The 15,201-nt window shown below is 40.9% G+C and overlaps 1 protein-coding gene across 5 annotated transcripts in view; it reads right to left on the bottom strand.

The window, feature by feature from the left end:
- Positions 1 to 15,201, bottom strand: part of DCLRE1C (DNA cross-link repair 1C) — a 36,726-nt gene that overhangs the window by 1,821 nt on the left and 19,704 nt on the right. For all 5 annotated transcript variants that reach the window (XM_072749453.1, XM_072749456.1, XM_072749454.1 and 2 more), the window contains 4 exons: positions 13,967 to 14,103; positions 13,383 to 13,437; positions 9,570 to 9,658; positions 8,792 to 8,886 (listed from right to left, as the gene is read on the bottom strand). In XM_072749453.1, coding sequence (XP_072605554.1) covers positions 8,792 to 8,886; positions 9,570 to 9,658; positions 13,383 to 13,437; positions 13,967 to 14,103 — 376 coding nt within the window. The remainder of the gene's footprint in view (positions 1 to 8,791; positions 8,887 to 9,569; positions 9,659 to 13,382; positions 13,438 to 13,966; positions 14,104 to 15,201) is intronic.

The raw sequence follows: 15,201 nt of genomic DNA, 5'->3' as shown, positions 1-15,201 counted from the left end.
TTCTAAGAAAAAGGCCCCTTAATAGTGAAAGGGAATAGAAGGGAAGGGAGAAGAAATGGTTAGGAAATATCAGAAAGGGAGACAGAACAAGAAGACTCCTAACTCTGGGAAACAATCTAGGGGTGGTGGAAGGGGAGGAGGGCGGGGGGTGGGGGTGAATGGGTGACGGGCACTGAGGGGGGCAGTTGACGGGTGTTATTCTGTATGTTGGCAAATTGAACACCAATAAAAAATAAATTTATTATTTTTTTAAAAGGCCCCTTAGATATTTTGAACAATTTAACCCATCAACTAATGCTGGACTTTGAGTTGAGAATACAGATCTGTGTTCTCCAAATAGGCCACAGTCAGTGGTTCTTAAACCTGACTGTTCATTAGCCTTTTCTGGAAAGCTTTTTACTACCCCCCCCCCCCCCATTTATTCACTCATTTAAGTAATCTCTACACCCAACATGGGGCTCAGACTCGTGACCCTGAGATCAAGAGTTGCATATTCTTCTGACTGAGCCAGCCAGGCACCCCTGGAAACCCTTTTTAAAAAAGAGCCTTCTGTATCTCATTCCAGACTACTGAATTGCTGAAGGTAGGACCCAATAATTTGATTTATAGTTTAGTAGTGACTTGTTCAACAGCCAGGTTTGCAAACTGTACGTGCCTGGCAAATAGTGGATACTCAGTGAATTGGCTAAATAAAACACTTTTCTATCATTTCTTTGAACATTTTGATACCTACTTTGCAGATGTTATGGGCCAAAATGTCTGTGTCCTCAAAAGTTCCTAAATTTGAAGCCCTAGTGTCATGGTATTTGGACGTGGGACCCCTAGGACGGGATTAGTGTCTTTGTAGGAAGACTCACTTTCCTTCTTTATGCACGGACAGTGTGTAGAAAGGCAGGTGAGCACGTGCTGAGGAGGAGGTTGTCTACAACCAGGAAATGGACCCTCTCCAAGAACCAAATCTGTTGGTACCTGGACCTTGGACAGCCCAGCCTCCAGAACTGTGAGAAATAAATGTCAATTGCTAAGTCACCCAGTCTCTAGTATTTGTGATTGCAACCTGAGCCAGCTAAGTACACAAGGCTGTGATAGATACTGGGGGGGAACAAATGTGCCAGATGGGGCTTACTTTGAATAAGCCACATTTAGTGGCCCAAAATGAAAACCACGAATTTAATTTACTGATTTTCTTTTTTCTTTTGTGTATGATTTTTTTTTTGTTTGTGTGTGTGTGTGTGTGTGTGTGTGATCTTCTTTTTAAAGCATGTTGCACTAGCAATATAATATAATGAGCCAGTCCCCTTAAATTCTTAAAAGGAGGAAACCCTACTTGGAGAATGAAATTATCGTAAATTGAGTAGGCATGTAATTGGAGGGAAAACATTCTTTCCTGCCCTCTAATGAAACATTACATAATAGAGGAAAATTAAATGCTCGTGAGACTGCCGTCATGGCAACTTAAAAGGTAACATGGATGTAGCTAAACACTTACATACATAAAAGCTGCTTTAAAAAAAAATGGGCCAGAGATCATCATCCTCGCATTTTACCAATGAGGAGACCAGTCCAGAGAAGTGGTGTGACGAGACTCTAGGTCAAAACCAGATCAGTTTGATTCCTCGCTCTGCCTAATTCTTAAGGACTTAAGGTGACTAAGATGTCTAGCGACTATATTTGGAATCCTCCTCATCTCCAAGATACGGCTTTTCTTTCAAAACACGGAGTATAAATTTGTTTTTGCCACAGTTACATTTTACGAAAGATTTCTGTTGTTTGTATTTAAGGTTAAGCAGTTTCATATTCTTCTAGATTAGTGACTATACTAGTATCACAGTATGTTTCAACTGTAAAACCTATCAAAACATTTTTCACATTAATTCATCTGTATCTAAGAAAGTTTCTTTACTAAACCAAGATTATTCTAAATCCTGTTATGACAATATAAAAATTTTTAATTTCTCCATGAAAATGGAAAGGCATATAACACTAAGAAAATAAGTTTTAAAATCCTTAATAGCATTTACCCAGGCTGATAGGCACATCTAAACCCAACTTTAAAAAGGACAAACATTATAATTCATAGATACTTTGTAACTTGGTATAACCATACTGAACAAAATAATTTCTACAATTTAATCCAATAATGAGAAGTGTGAAACAGACTTAGGTACAGTGTTGTTCATCACAAAATTATTTCTAAAAGTGAAGTTTAATTTCCCCACAGAAAGGTTAACTGCTTTTCAGCCTCTACACTCTGTACAGCTAAGTCCCCAAGTATTTTTCCTTCCTTTTCACTGCCCTGGTCCCTGCTTATGTCCTGCTGTCCACCTCTCCACAGTCCCAACGAGCCTCACACAACTACAGAAACTTAGGACCCTGTTCTGTTCTTACTGGTGCCTAGACAGTAAACATTTTTAATGTCCTGTGAGTTCTAGATGTTTACATACATGGGGAGAAGGAAATACATTAAAATGCTATTCAAAATAGAGTGGTGGAATTCTATGTTCTCAATAAGCTATAACAACAAAAAGTCAGAGTACAAAGAGCTTTTACTGACTGAGAAAAGAATGACTGCTCAACTTGCCCTTCAAATGCTGACGCACAAAAAAATCAGTTGCTCTAAGATTTGCTAAACACTGCATGGTTAACATTTGTTAAACATTGACTTGCATCAACAGAACATTTAACAGACTAAAGAAACTAAAAACTACCCCAAAATTACCATAGACCTTGCAGCACACACACAGGACAGAACTATAAGGTCAATGATATGAATTAAAGCAAACATCCCTATGGCTTACAAAATACATCTAAAAACATCAGACTGACACCAGAGATTGCTAAAGATCTATACCTATACAAATAAAAGCTATAAAAATCACTATAATAATAAAAACACTAGGGAGTCAACAAGGAACAAAACCAAAGCTAACCAAAAAAAAAAAAAGCAAAAATGAGGGAAAAAGAAACACCAATTTGAAAACTTAGAACTAGTGGCCCACAAACCAAAAAAACCAGAGTCCTCTGGGTAGATATATATAGATATATAAAATATATATAGATATAGATATATATAAAAGGACAAAATGTTAAAGATTTCTGCTTCCAGCCAAGAGTAACAGGGACTAAATTGAACTTCCCACATGAAACCACTAAAACCAGATAAAATATGTCAAATTTCTTGAGAGCCTTCGTTATCAGGCTCTGAAGGACAAAGACACCTGAGACAGGAGATGCAAATGAAGGGGCTCCGAGCCCTAAGACTGCCCCAGTTCACTTTGTGACCTTTCCAAGCAGGAAGAGCCCCTGGGCATCCAGTAGTTGAGGTGTGGCTGGATCTATAGAGCAGAGGCTCAGAGCGAGGGCCCCCTCTGGTGTTCAGCACCCTGGCCAGTGCACACTTGTGTGTGAGGTAACTACCTGAGGCCAGGGAACACTTCAAAAAACTAAAAGTGACCAGAATGCACACAGTGCTAGGAACAGTGCCTGTTCCCAACAGCCAGTGTGGAACCCCTTATAATTCACAGGGCATCTGTAGGGGTACTAAAAGGGGCCTTGTGTTAGTAGTGGGGAGAGTGAGTTCTAGACACAAAAGAATCACACAATCCGAGCCATTTAACCATATGCCTGAACAAAATGCATGAATACTCTTAGAAATCCAAAATTATCGCAGAACCTAACACAGTAAATTTCAGGTAAACTGAAATGATAAAAAAGAAACCTGGGAGAAAATCTTCATGATCTTGGATTAAGACCCCAAAAGCACAAGCAGTAAAACAAAAATCAGATAAATTGGACTTAAATTTTATTCTTTTTTAATTTTTTTTAATTTTTATTTTATTTATTTATGATAGGCATACAGTGAGAGAGAGAGAGAGAGAGGCAGAGACACAGGCAGAGAGAGAAGCAGGCTCCATGCACCGGGAGCCCGACGTGGGATTCGATCCTGGGTCTCCAGGATCGCGCCCTGGGCCAAAGGCAGGCGCTAAACCGCTGCACCACCCAGGGATCCCTGGACTTAAATTTTAAACTTCAAAAGACACCATCAGTAAGATAAAAAGACAAGCTGTATAGACTGGAAGAAAATATTTGCAAATCCTAATTATGGACACTGGGTAGAAGTCCTTTAAAAATTCTTACAGGGGCTCCTGGGTGGCTCAATTGGTGAAGCTGCTGCTTTTGGCTCAGGTCATGATCCCAGGGTTCTGGGATGGAGTCCCGACTGGGGCTCCCTGTTCAGTGGTGAGTTTGCTCCTCCCTCTGCCCTTCCTCCCTGCTCATCTGCACACTCTCAAATAGATAAAATTATATATATATATATATATATATATATATATATATTTATATTTATATTTAAACCCCTCTTATAATGCAAGAAGGTAATCCAATTTTAAAATGGGCAAGAAAAAAAAGTAAAATGGGCAAGAGAGGATCCCTGGGTGGCTCAGCAGTTTAGCGCCTGCCTTCGGCCCAGGGTGTGGTCCTGGAGTCCGGGATTGAGCCCCACGTCGGGCTCCCTGCATGGAGCCTGCTTCTCCCTCTGCCTGTGTCTCTGCCTCTCTCTCTCTCTCTCTCTCTCTCTCTCTCTCTGTGTGTGTGTGTCTCTCATGAATAAATAAAATATTTTAAAAATAAAATGGGCAAGAGATTGAAGTAGACATTTCAGCAAAGAACATAAATACTTAAGCTCAAATGGTGAAATGCAAATCAAAACTATAATGAGACACCTCTTTATACCCACTAGAAGAGCTATAATCAAAAAGATAAAGTGTGAGCTGCAATGTGGGGAAATTGGAATCCTTAGCTAGTGGGAATAAAATTGTGTTCAGTTTGAAAGATAGCTTCTCAGTTTGTTAAAATGTTAAAACATAGGTTTACTGTGTGTATATTATGCAATAAATGTACCTCCCCCTAAATTGACATGCTGAAGCCATCTAACCCCCAGTGTGGCTGTATTTGGAAACGGAGCCTCAAAGGAAATAATTTAAGTTAGGACGGCACCCTGATGAAATAGGATTGGTGTCCTTAGACATCAGAGAGCCCCAGCACATGCCCCGGGAAGGGGCCTGTCAGCACCACAATATGACAGCTGCCTACAAGCCAAGAGAAGAAGCCTCAATGAAACGGCCAGCACCTCGTGGACTTCCAGCCTCCTGAGTTATGAGACCTGTCTGTTATTAAGCCACCCAGTCTGGTATTTTGTTACGGCAGCTCAGGCTAAGATCGCATCACCACCCCCACCATCATCTAGAAATGCTACTCCTATGTTACTTATCCCAAATAAATAAATCCTGTGTCCACACAAAGACCTGTATGCAAATATGCAAAGCAGCATAACTTATAACTAAAAGGTAGAAATAAATAAATAATAAAAGGTAGAAACAACTCAAATGTCCCTCAACTAGTGAATAAATAAAATGTGGCACTAAAAAAGAGTAAGTATGCTTAGGAAGCCAGGCACACAAGACCAAATGTTGTACAATTCCACTTACATGAAATGTCCAGAAGAGACAAACCTGTATATTTAGTGGTTACCTAAAACTGGAGGTGCTAGTGGGGAGGGACTTGAAATGGGCATAGTTTGGAGGAACAGAAATGTTCTAAAATTAGTGGCAAATGTCTGCATGTCTGGTAGTGTGTGCCTAAAAAGGGTGAAATTTATGGTATCTAAATTACACTGCAATAAAGCTTTAAAAACCTGACAGCATAAAGCAAATATTGTGGGGTTTATAACAAGTAAAACATATGAGTAAAATTGCAGACTGTGAGGGGGGGAAATAACTGCCATTAAGTTTCTTATACCATACTATGCTATGCTATTACTACAATAATACATATCTTTTCACTCTCCTAGGTTAAAGATGTATACTTAAGCCACTAAAATAAAAAGTTACAGGGGCAGCCCAGGTGGTTGCCCCTTCAGCCCAGGGCCTGTTCCTGGAGACCCTGGATCGAGTCCCACGTCAGGTTCCCTGCATGGAGCCTGCTTCTCTCTCTCTGTGTCTCCCATGAATAAATAAATAAAATCTTTAAAAAATAATAAAAAGTTACAGCCAATAAACCAAATAGAGATTAAATGTAATCTCTCAATTCTTCCCAGATTGATCAACAAATTTACTAACAAATCCCAATCAGACTCCCTCCCATGGACATTTGTACAAATGGCAAGATGATTCTAAAATTCAGATGGAAATGCAAAAGACCTGGAATAACCAAAACAACTTTGAAAAGTAACAAAAAAGCTTAAGAACTTGTATCATTTCAAAATTCATAAAGGTACAATAATCAAGACAGGGCAGTACTGATGTTAAGACAGAGATCATGGAACATAAAAAGTCCAGAAGCAGACTCCCACATATATTGTCAATTGATTTTTCAACAAAAGTGCAAAGACGATTCAGTAGGAAAAAGATAACTTTTCAGCAAATGGTTCCAGTGTCTAGATGTTCATATGCAGGAGAAAAAAAAAAAACAAAACACAAAGACCTTGGACTTCTAGTTTGTACCATACAAACTAGAAAAATGGATCATAGACCTAAATGTAAAACCTAAAACTATCAGAAAACAAGAGGAAATTTGTGACCTTCAGTCAGGCAGAATTCTTAGCTATGCTACAAATAAACACTAATAAATTGAGCATCAAAATTTAAAATTTCTGCTCTTCAAGAGACTGCAAAGATGAGCCACAAACCAGGAGGAAGGTTTTGCAAAGCATGTAACTGATAAATTTATATCCAGAAACACTCAAAACAATAATAAAGTGAAAAAGTAATTTTTAAAATGGGTAAAGAGGGGCAGCCCGGGTGGCTCAGTGGTTTAGCGCCTGCCTTCAGCCCAGGGCCTGATCCTGGAGACCTGGGATCGAGTCCCACGTCGGGCTCCCTGCATGGAGCCTGCTTCTCCCTCTGCCTGTGCCTCTGCCTCTCTCTCTCTCTCTCTGTCTCTCTCATGAATAAATGGATAAAATCTTTAAAAGAAAAAAATTAATTATAAAAAAATAAAATGGGTAAAGATTTAACAGACACTTCCCCAATGAAAATACATGGATAGCCTATAACCAAAGATGCTCAACCTCACTAGATCTTAGAAAAATGCAAAATAAAACCATGAGATACCATTTCATACACATTAGGATACCTAAGAGTACAAAGTCTACCCAGACCAAATAATGACAACAAAGTAGAGCAAGAGAACTGGCGAGAATACAAAGTGGTCCAACCACTCTAAAACAATATGGCAGTTTTTTAAGGACACAGATACCATATGACCCACTCCTAGTATGAAAGCATACATTCATACAAAGATGTGTATATGAATGTTTACAGCTCTATTTATACTAACCAAAAACTGGGAACCCAAATGTACAACAGGTGAATGGATCAGTAAATTGTGGTACATCCATGCAATAAATACTATTCATCAATAAAAAAGAATGAACTTTGATACATGCAACAATATCAATAAGTTTCAAAATATGCTGAGTGAAACAAGCCAGACATATACTTGTATGTGATTACTTTAGAAAATGGTAACTAATCTACAGTGATAGCAGATCAGTGGCTGCCTTGGCATGGATGAGGACAGCAGGGAGCAAGAAGGGTAGTTGGGAGGAATTACAAAGTGGCACAGGGGGACTTGGAGGTAATGGATATTTTCATTATCTTAATTAGGGTGATAGCTTCTCCAGTACGTGAATATGTAAACATGCATCAACTGGACACTAGGGACACCTGGCTGGCGCAGCAGGCAGCTGCCTTCGGCTTAGGTCCTGATCCCAGGATCCGGGACCAAGTCCCACATCGGGCTCCCTGCGTGGAGAATGCTGCTCCCTCTCCCTGTGTCTCTGCTTCTGTCTCTCTCTCTCTTTCTCTGTGTCTTTCATGAATACATAAATAAAATCTTTTAAAAAAAATAAAGTTTTTTTTTTTTAAACTTACAACTAAGTTTGTATATATAAAGGATTAGAAGATGCAGTACATGATAGCGGTAACATCTGAAAATACAACTGTTTTTCTAGAATCAGTCCTGGAATTTGCATCTTAATGGTTTTCTATTTGATTTTAAATGAGAGGAAATGCAGAAATGGAGAAGAGAAGGACAGGCCTGGATTAGAATCCCAACCCCATCACTCACTTCTGGCTGGACCTGGGGGATTTACTTCACTCTCTAAACTTCATTTTTCTTGTTAGTGAAATTGGGATGCTACCCCTTGGAGGTTTGAGGTTTAACTAACGTACGTAAAGGACCTAGCACAATACCTGCCATATACAGCAGGTGTTCAAGAAATACTATCATTATTTACTCTCTTTTGGTCATGTATTAGCTACCTGGTACAGTAACTGGCTCCCCACTATAAAGCAACAGAAACTCAGAATCCTAACCACAAAATGTGGCTGCTATAAAGGAGCAGAGCTTTGTTTGGAGTCTGAAGCTCTGATTTCTTCCTCAGAGGTTACTGCTGCTCTTTGCTAAAAAACTAAAAGAGTAATGAAAAAGTGACAAAAGTTCCCATTATCAGCATTTACTAGTATCTTGAAGGAAATGGCCAAGACTAACAGCACAGCCTCTCCTTACAGGCCCTACCATTCAATAGAGGCACAGTTCTCCCAGTCGCTTGTTCTAAGCTTGTGAAGGAGATCGGACTCCTGATTCTACAGGCTGAAGAGCATGGTGACAGGTCTGAGTGACAGTCTGTTCCAGGCCCACCTCTGCCCAATGCAGCTTTCACCGGGCCAGAGTAGCCTGGAAAACAGCCTTGCATGTGGAAACCCTGAGCCCAGGGTCATTTTCTTACCTGAGTCTAGGTGAGTTTTTCTAGCTCTCTTCAATTTTCCAAGTGGTTTATACTTTGGCTCAGTACTTTGGGAAGATCGGCATAAAGGCTTTAAGCTGAAACGAATATGATAATTATATTTTTCCTGTGGGGAAAGCTACTGGAATATAATCATCATCTACAGAGATTATAAAAACTTAGCCATGGGAAAAATCATTAATAACTACTTTTAAAAACTGAAAAGCCATGTCTAATAATTAAAAAACCACTTCACTGTAATAAAGTGGTAAACAGAATACAACCTGTTATACAGCTATCTAGTCGTAGGATGGAGGAAGGCAAAACTCCTGTATTTGCTCTTGCACTGCAGAAAAGCAGGTCCTATTCTACAAGACTATTAAGTAAGACAGTGACACCTTCTGGCTTTCAGAGAATACATCTAGCTGGCTGCTTACTGGTCCCTGATTAATGAGGCTTACTGATCTCTTCGAAGAATCTCACAAATCTTATCTCATTCTACAGGCTGAAAGCTAAGGCACGGTGATGATAAAATACAAAAGGGCACAGAAAAAGACTTGAGAAGGGCCTCACTGCCAAATGGTTCCTTGGGCCAGATTCCCAGCAGCCTTTAGGATTATACATAACATATCGTGTTATGTATAAAGCCATCGTGTTCCCAGCGAGAAACGTATTTATAGCCATGTCCATCTTACACCCTTGCCCCCAATTCTTAGGCCCAAAACTAGTCTCTGTATCCATCTGTTCAACAATAGAAGTTTCACAAGTAGCAACTACTCACATTTCTACAACCTTATCCAAAGTTGTGCCTATTGGAATGACATTTGGATACACATTCACAGGACAGATGTAGTTCAAGAAATCTTTAATCTAGAAGGAAAATAAAATAGGTCAATTATCTCTATGCTGAAAAATCTGGTTGTCAGAGAAGCAACAAATGAGGCCAGGAGAAAGAGCAGCAGGAATTTCTTGTGTGGTTCTCAATGCTAGCTGCACATGGGGACCACCTGGGGGCCTCCCAGGAAAAATGAATCAACATTCAGGCCCACCCCCAAAATCCTTTTGTTACTGAGTTACAGTGGGGCCTGGAAATCTGAATATTTAAGTGTTCTTCAGGTGATTCTGTTCCACAGTAAGGACTAGGAATCACAGATTCATGGACTTCTTCCAGGATGCTTGATTTGTTCTAACAGCTTATTCTAACCTAGAGGAAAACTGAAGGCAAAAATTTCATGAATACCTTGATTTTCTGCAAAGTTCAGAATGCTATAAAAGAGGAACTCTGTCAATATTCCTCAAAACATCTCTACAACCCAGACAAGTTTCAGTTTTGTCACTTGTTAGATCTTGGTGAACAGGTGATCTTGGTCAGGTTACCTGGAGTCTGCGTTCGATTCTTCAGCTAAAAGTCTTAATGAGATAATGCATGTGAAGAGTTTGGCCTGGCATATGTTTAACATTCAGTGAAATTATCCATCACACACATAATAATGACAACACACAAACGTTTTTATTCCCTTCTGCAAGTGGGGAAACTGAGATCTGAGTAATTATTAGAACCCAACTTTACCAAATCAAAAGAAGTAGGAACCCAGGAATTATCAATAACTCCATATTAAAATAAAGTGGCTACCTTACTTAAAACAGGAGAAAAAGCAAGACGACCCATTCATTCTTCAGGTATTTTCCATAAACTGTTTTTTTTTTACTTTCAGAGCAGAAACTATTACTTACTGGCCACAACCTATATGATTTGCATAATTTGTTCTGAGGCTTTTCAAGGGAAGAGGGATAAAGAAAGGTCTACCTATACCAGAAATCATTCACTTTTACTTAGAAATGAAGTGGCCACAGGAGGCAAGAGACACCCACTAGAGAGGCACCCTCTGTCCCTTGTACAAGCTGATGTCCTTGCATCAGATGTCTGCCTTAAGACCATTCACGAAGACCGTCTATTCTTATCCTCGTTATGTTCGTTGAAGTCACCGGGCACGGTGAGTTGGCAAACACTGAACCAGGACTCCTACCAGGAAGACCAGGCTCCTGTGAACCTCTGGTCACTGTTTCTGTCAGCCTACCAACGCATCACCTTGTTTTCTATGTGCTTCTGACACCTATTCCACGTGCACTGTTGACTCATTACCACTGAACTCACAGCCAACAGCACCATAACTCCTGCCTGAACAAAGCTTATCAAACACATGTATTTCTTCCATGAGGGCACAGCCCAGCCTCTGTGCTTAGGAACATGCACAGCTCCCCAGCACTGCACCTGGGGGCCGTTTTGAACAGTGAAACCCCCAACAAAAAGCACAGAAATGTGTAAATGCAGCACTGACCTGCCTGCAAAAGGACACCTGTTTACCCTGGAGCTCAGTGGCGAGGGCAGAGCACCACCCCGTTCAGCCTCAGCCAGGAATATGCGTGTCTGGTGACTCCCTGGGCCTGACTGCAAACAACTTTGCAGCGCTGCAACTATTAATTTGGGGGTCATAAATTTTGATGAGCAAGCAGACTTTTGTAAGTAAGGAATCCATGAGTAAGGAGGATCAGCTGTAGTCAGAAAAACTGACAGGAAATGATATTTAAGCCTCCTATTTATGGGAGGCACCTGGGTGGCTCACTTGGTTGCAGCTCAGGTCCTGGTCTCAGGGTCATGAGGAAAACTGAAGGCCTCTCCCTCCCATTCGAGTATATGCTCTAAATAATTTTTGAAAAATCTACTACTTATGTTTTTAAATATATTTCAACGTGATCTATACTTTTCAGAAAAGCCTGTCTCCTCACCACCCTGAGAGATGACCAAGCAGAGCTCATGGTGACTCTCCAAGTGTGCGATCAGTAGTGCTAATCCAGAGGAAGTGTGGGGGATGATGGCAGGGCAGGGGGGTCATCTGTTTCATCTCTCTGCTTAAGCACCAGAAAGACCTCCTGAGGGGTAACTGCATAATATCCCAGGAGGGCTTATGCTTTTCAACCCGGCTGCTAACTACACTGAAGGAGGGAAACACGCCAGATGTAGTCCTAAGTGAAAAAGTAAGGCCAAACCCGTTCCCTCATTAGATGCCTTCCCGGTGGCTGAGACAGAAAGAATCCCCAGCCCTAAGGGATCAAAGGAAGGGGACCTGATCCTGAGCCAGATACCAAACCGAAGACAAATCCCCAGGAGGGGGCTTTGACAACAATCTGAGATTTCAGGATAAAATGAGGAAAACACATTAGCTCAATTATGCCATCACAATGAATCCCTTCCAAGCTGCTCTCAGATAACCGATTTGTACCTGAAAGTTAAGATCAGTTATTTAATAGGCCACTGTGGTATTTCGATAATATGATGAAGAGTCATTTACAACACTACGGCTGACTTGCGCTCTGAAGAATCCAATTGTTCGAATCATTAACACATCCACAGCTCACGGCTCACTGCTGGAGTGCCACATCCGTGTATCCCAAATACAAAAATGATAGTTACCCGGGAAATCAATGTTTAAGTGCCGAAATGGTCAAACTAAAATTATATGGGACTTAAAGTGTCATACAAAGTCGGATTTTATGCACCTTTTTCTCCTGATATGTACATGAGATTACTAAAACTCAGCACTTATGAGATGCTGGCATTTACTCTGGAAATGCATGAGGAGTTTGCAAATAAAGTACACATACCAAGTTCCCACTCTAGCAGGTCAATTTCCTACATGAAAAGGATCCTGACAATGCAAAACTGGTAACTACTGAGCTCTACATCTGAAGCTAATAACGAAGCTAATAATGTTCTATCTATATGTTGGCTAAAAAAAAAAAAAAGTAAAAAGAATCCTAACAAAACTATTTAATAAGCCTTAAACTGAGTAATCCCAATATGCTACATCCTTCTTAAGGAAAAAGGTTTTGGGCAGCCCGGGGGGCTCAGCGGTTTGGCGCCACCTTCAGCCCAGGGCGTGATCCTGGAGACCCAGGATAGAGTCCCACGTCGGGCTCCCTGCATGGAGCCTGCTTCTCCCTCTGCCTGTGTCTCTGCCTCTCTCCCTCTCTCTGTCATGAATGAATAAATAAAAATATTTTAAAAAAATAAAAAAGAAAAGAAACAAGGTCTTTACCTCAGTAGCCTTTGTTCTTTCCCACTGCTGAATATTCAGGACTTTTTTTTTTTTTCAGGACTATTTTTTAAATAGTTTTTCCGCACAATCAAATTTTGGAAGGGGACAAAAATCTGGACGGCACCTTCGGGCCGCCCATAGGAGATTTATCTGTAGTACTCCTTCACGTAAGTTACAAGCATCTAATGACAGCTGGACAGAACAACCAAAGTGGGGAAGTTAAAATATATGCAGGAAGTAAGATGGGAAGAAAACCTTAATCATCCACATTTTTTAATGTTTAGGCTGAAAGTAGATGATAATAGCCAATTTCCTCTGTACTCAGCAAACATGGCTCATCTACTGATATATTTTCCCTAAACTTCTTTAGGAAAAGCCAAAACAAATCTTAAGCAGTAAGAAGAGAGATGCCTCTGGTAGTCAGGGGCACTACTGTCAACCACGATGGCTGCCGAAGCAGGTGGCAACAGGGGTCTGAGTCCGTGGGATCCTCTTACCTCACTGTAGGAAGAATGAAAAGAAAAACAAGCTCTGTATGAACTCTCTCCAGTCCTAAAGGGAAATGAAAACACAAAAATTAAAAGGTCTTTTGACAAAACCAAGCTAAGTTCTACATTTCGTGCCTTCTCATTTAGTCTACTCCAATATGCAATCACCCTACAATCAAAGGTTTCTCCTTGGACAAGAGGGAACTCTTTCCAGAAATATAAGTATTTGTAGACATTCTGAATACCCAATATTAAAGAAGTGTTGCCAAAATGGGATGATCGCTATGGTTCTCCTCTGCTCCACCGAGGGCTTCTATCCCTTGCAGCATCAGCCCCCCACTCCCTGACAAGCAGGATGCCCTCAATCTCCAGCCACCCAACCGGAGTAGACCTCAGCAAATACCAGCTAAAGACACTGGCCATCAGACAGATTGGGAAGCAGAACCTTTTTAAATAGCGTTTAAATTTCAGAAGCTATTCTCCATAATTATAGTGCATCCTCCTCCCTGGGTTAGGCTCAATTGCATTTAAACTAAATCAGAGAAGTTACCTCAAAAGCAAGGTTTCTCTCAAAAGAGAGGTTGCTTTCTTACCTCACAATTACATTTGTTTTTCTGGTTCTTTCTCCAAACCACATAGTGGATGGCTTAATGCTGATTGTGTGGAGCGGGATTCTGTTTTTGGAAATAGCTCCACAAGGTAATTTATTCCAGTGAAAATATTCCTCAGCCTAAAAAAAGATTGCAAAGAAGGAAAAGCAGTTCAACATTTTCAACAAATCTGTCTGTAGGCAGGGTCTCAAAAACAAATGTTTTTAAGTTTACAGACACGACAAAAAAGTAGATGTAAGGAGACAATCAGATAATCCCAAATTTAGGAACATTCTGCAAAACGACTGGCCTGGACTCTCTGAAAATATCAGTGTCCTGAAAGAAAAGCCAAAGGCTGGAGACCTGATCTCCATCGAGAGATAAAAGAGGGCACAGGGACCGCAACACACACCTGATCGTAGCTCGGGATGCCCTGCTCCCCCACGCCACATGCTAAAAAGGACACCGCTACACAACAGGGAAGCATGGATACGGGCTACACATCCAACTCTTTCAAAATACAGTTTGAGGGAAAAGTAACAAAAATGCTTTTAAAGGGCTGAAAAGCAATGAAACTGTTTTCCCAAGGACATCACATTTGGAGAGAGGTCCTGCAAAACCATTAGCGCTCCATCCAAATCCGATGTCTCGGGAGGCCTCTGAAGCCTGACGAGGCGGAGGGGAGCGCCAGGGCTCTGCGAGCTGTACCCCTGAGGCCGGGGAACCAAGACCAAGCAGTTAGAGGAGGGTTTTTGAGGCAGGCAGCCTTGTGGGAAGTGACGGAAGTGACAGTTACAAATTCAGCTACTTGTGGGATGTAAGAAAACTCAGAGTAGAGACAAATCTGCCAATTAAGAGATTTACTGGGCTTGTGAGGACAAAGGCTACAAGTCAGGCACTGGGGGCTCAGCCGGTTGAGTGTTTTGCCTTTGGCTCCAGGAGTGATCCTGGGGTCCTAGGATCAAGTCCCTGAATCGGGTGCCCTGGTCAGCAGGGAGTCTGCTTCTCCCTCTGCCTGCTGCTCCTCCTGCTTGTGCTCTCTCACTCTCTCTCTCAAAGACATTTTTTTTTAAAAATAGAAAGAAAAGGGACAAAACAGGTGCTATTCTGTATCTATCGGACTTTGCTCCATCCGTGAATTCAGTGAGTATGTGCGTGTCTCTGTGCACGAAAACAAAAAGATGAAATAAATTCGTATTTGAGTTATAATATGCAGCTTACCAATCATCAAAATAATT

Source organism: Vulpes vulpes, chromosome 2 (assembly GCF_048418805.1).
Source record: "Vulpes vulpes isolate BD-2025 chromosome 2, VulVul3, whole genome shotgun sequence".
Taxonomy (NCBI): Eukaryota; Metazoa; Chordata; class Mammalia; order Carnivora; family Canidae; genus Vulpes; species Vulpes vulpes.
Note: the sequence above shows the minus strand (reverse complement) of the source record. Positions and strands in the feature narration are given on the sequence as shown.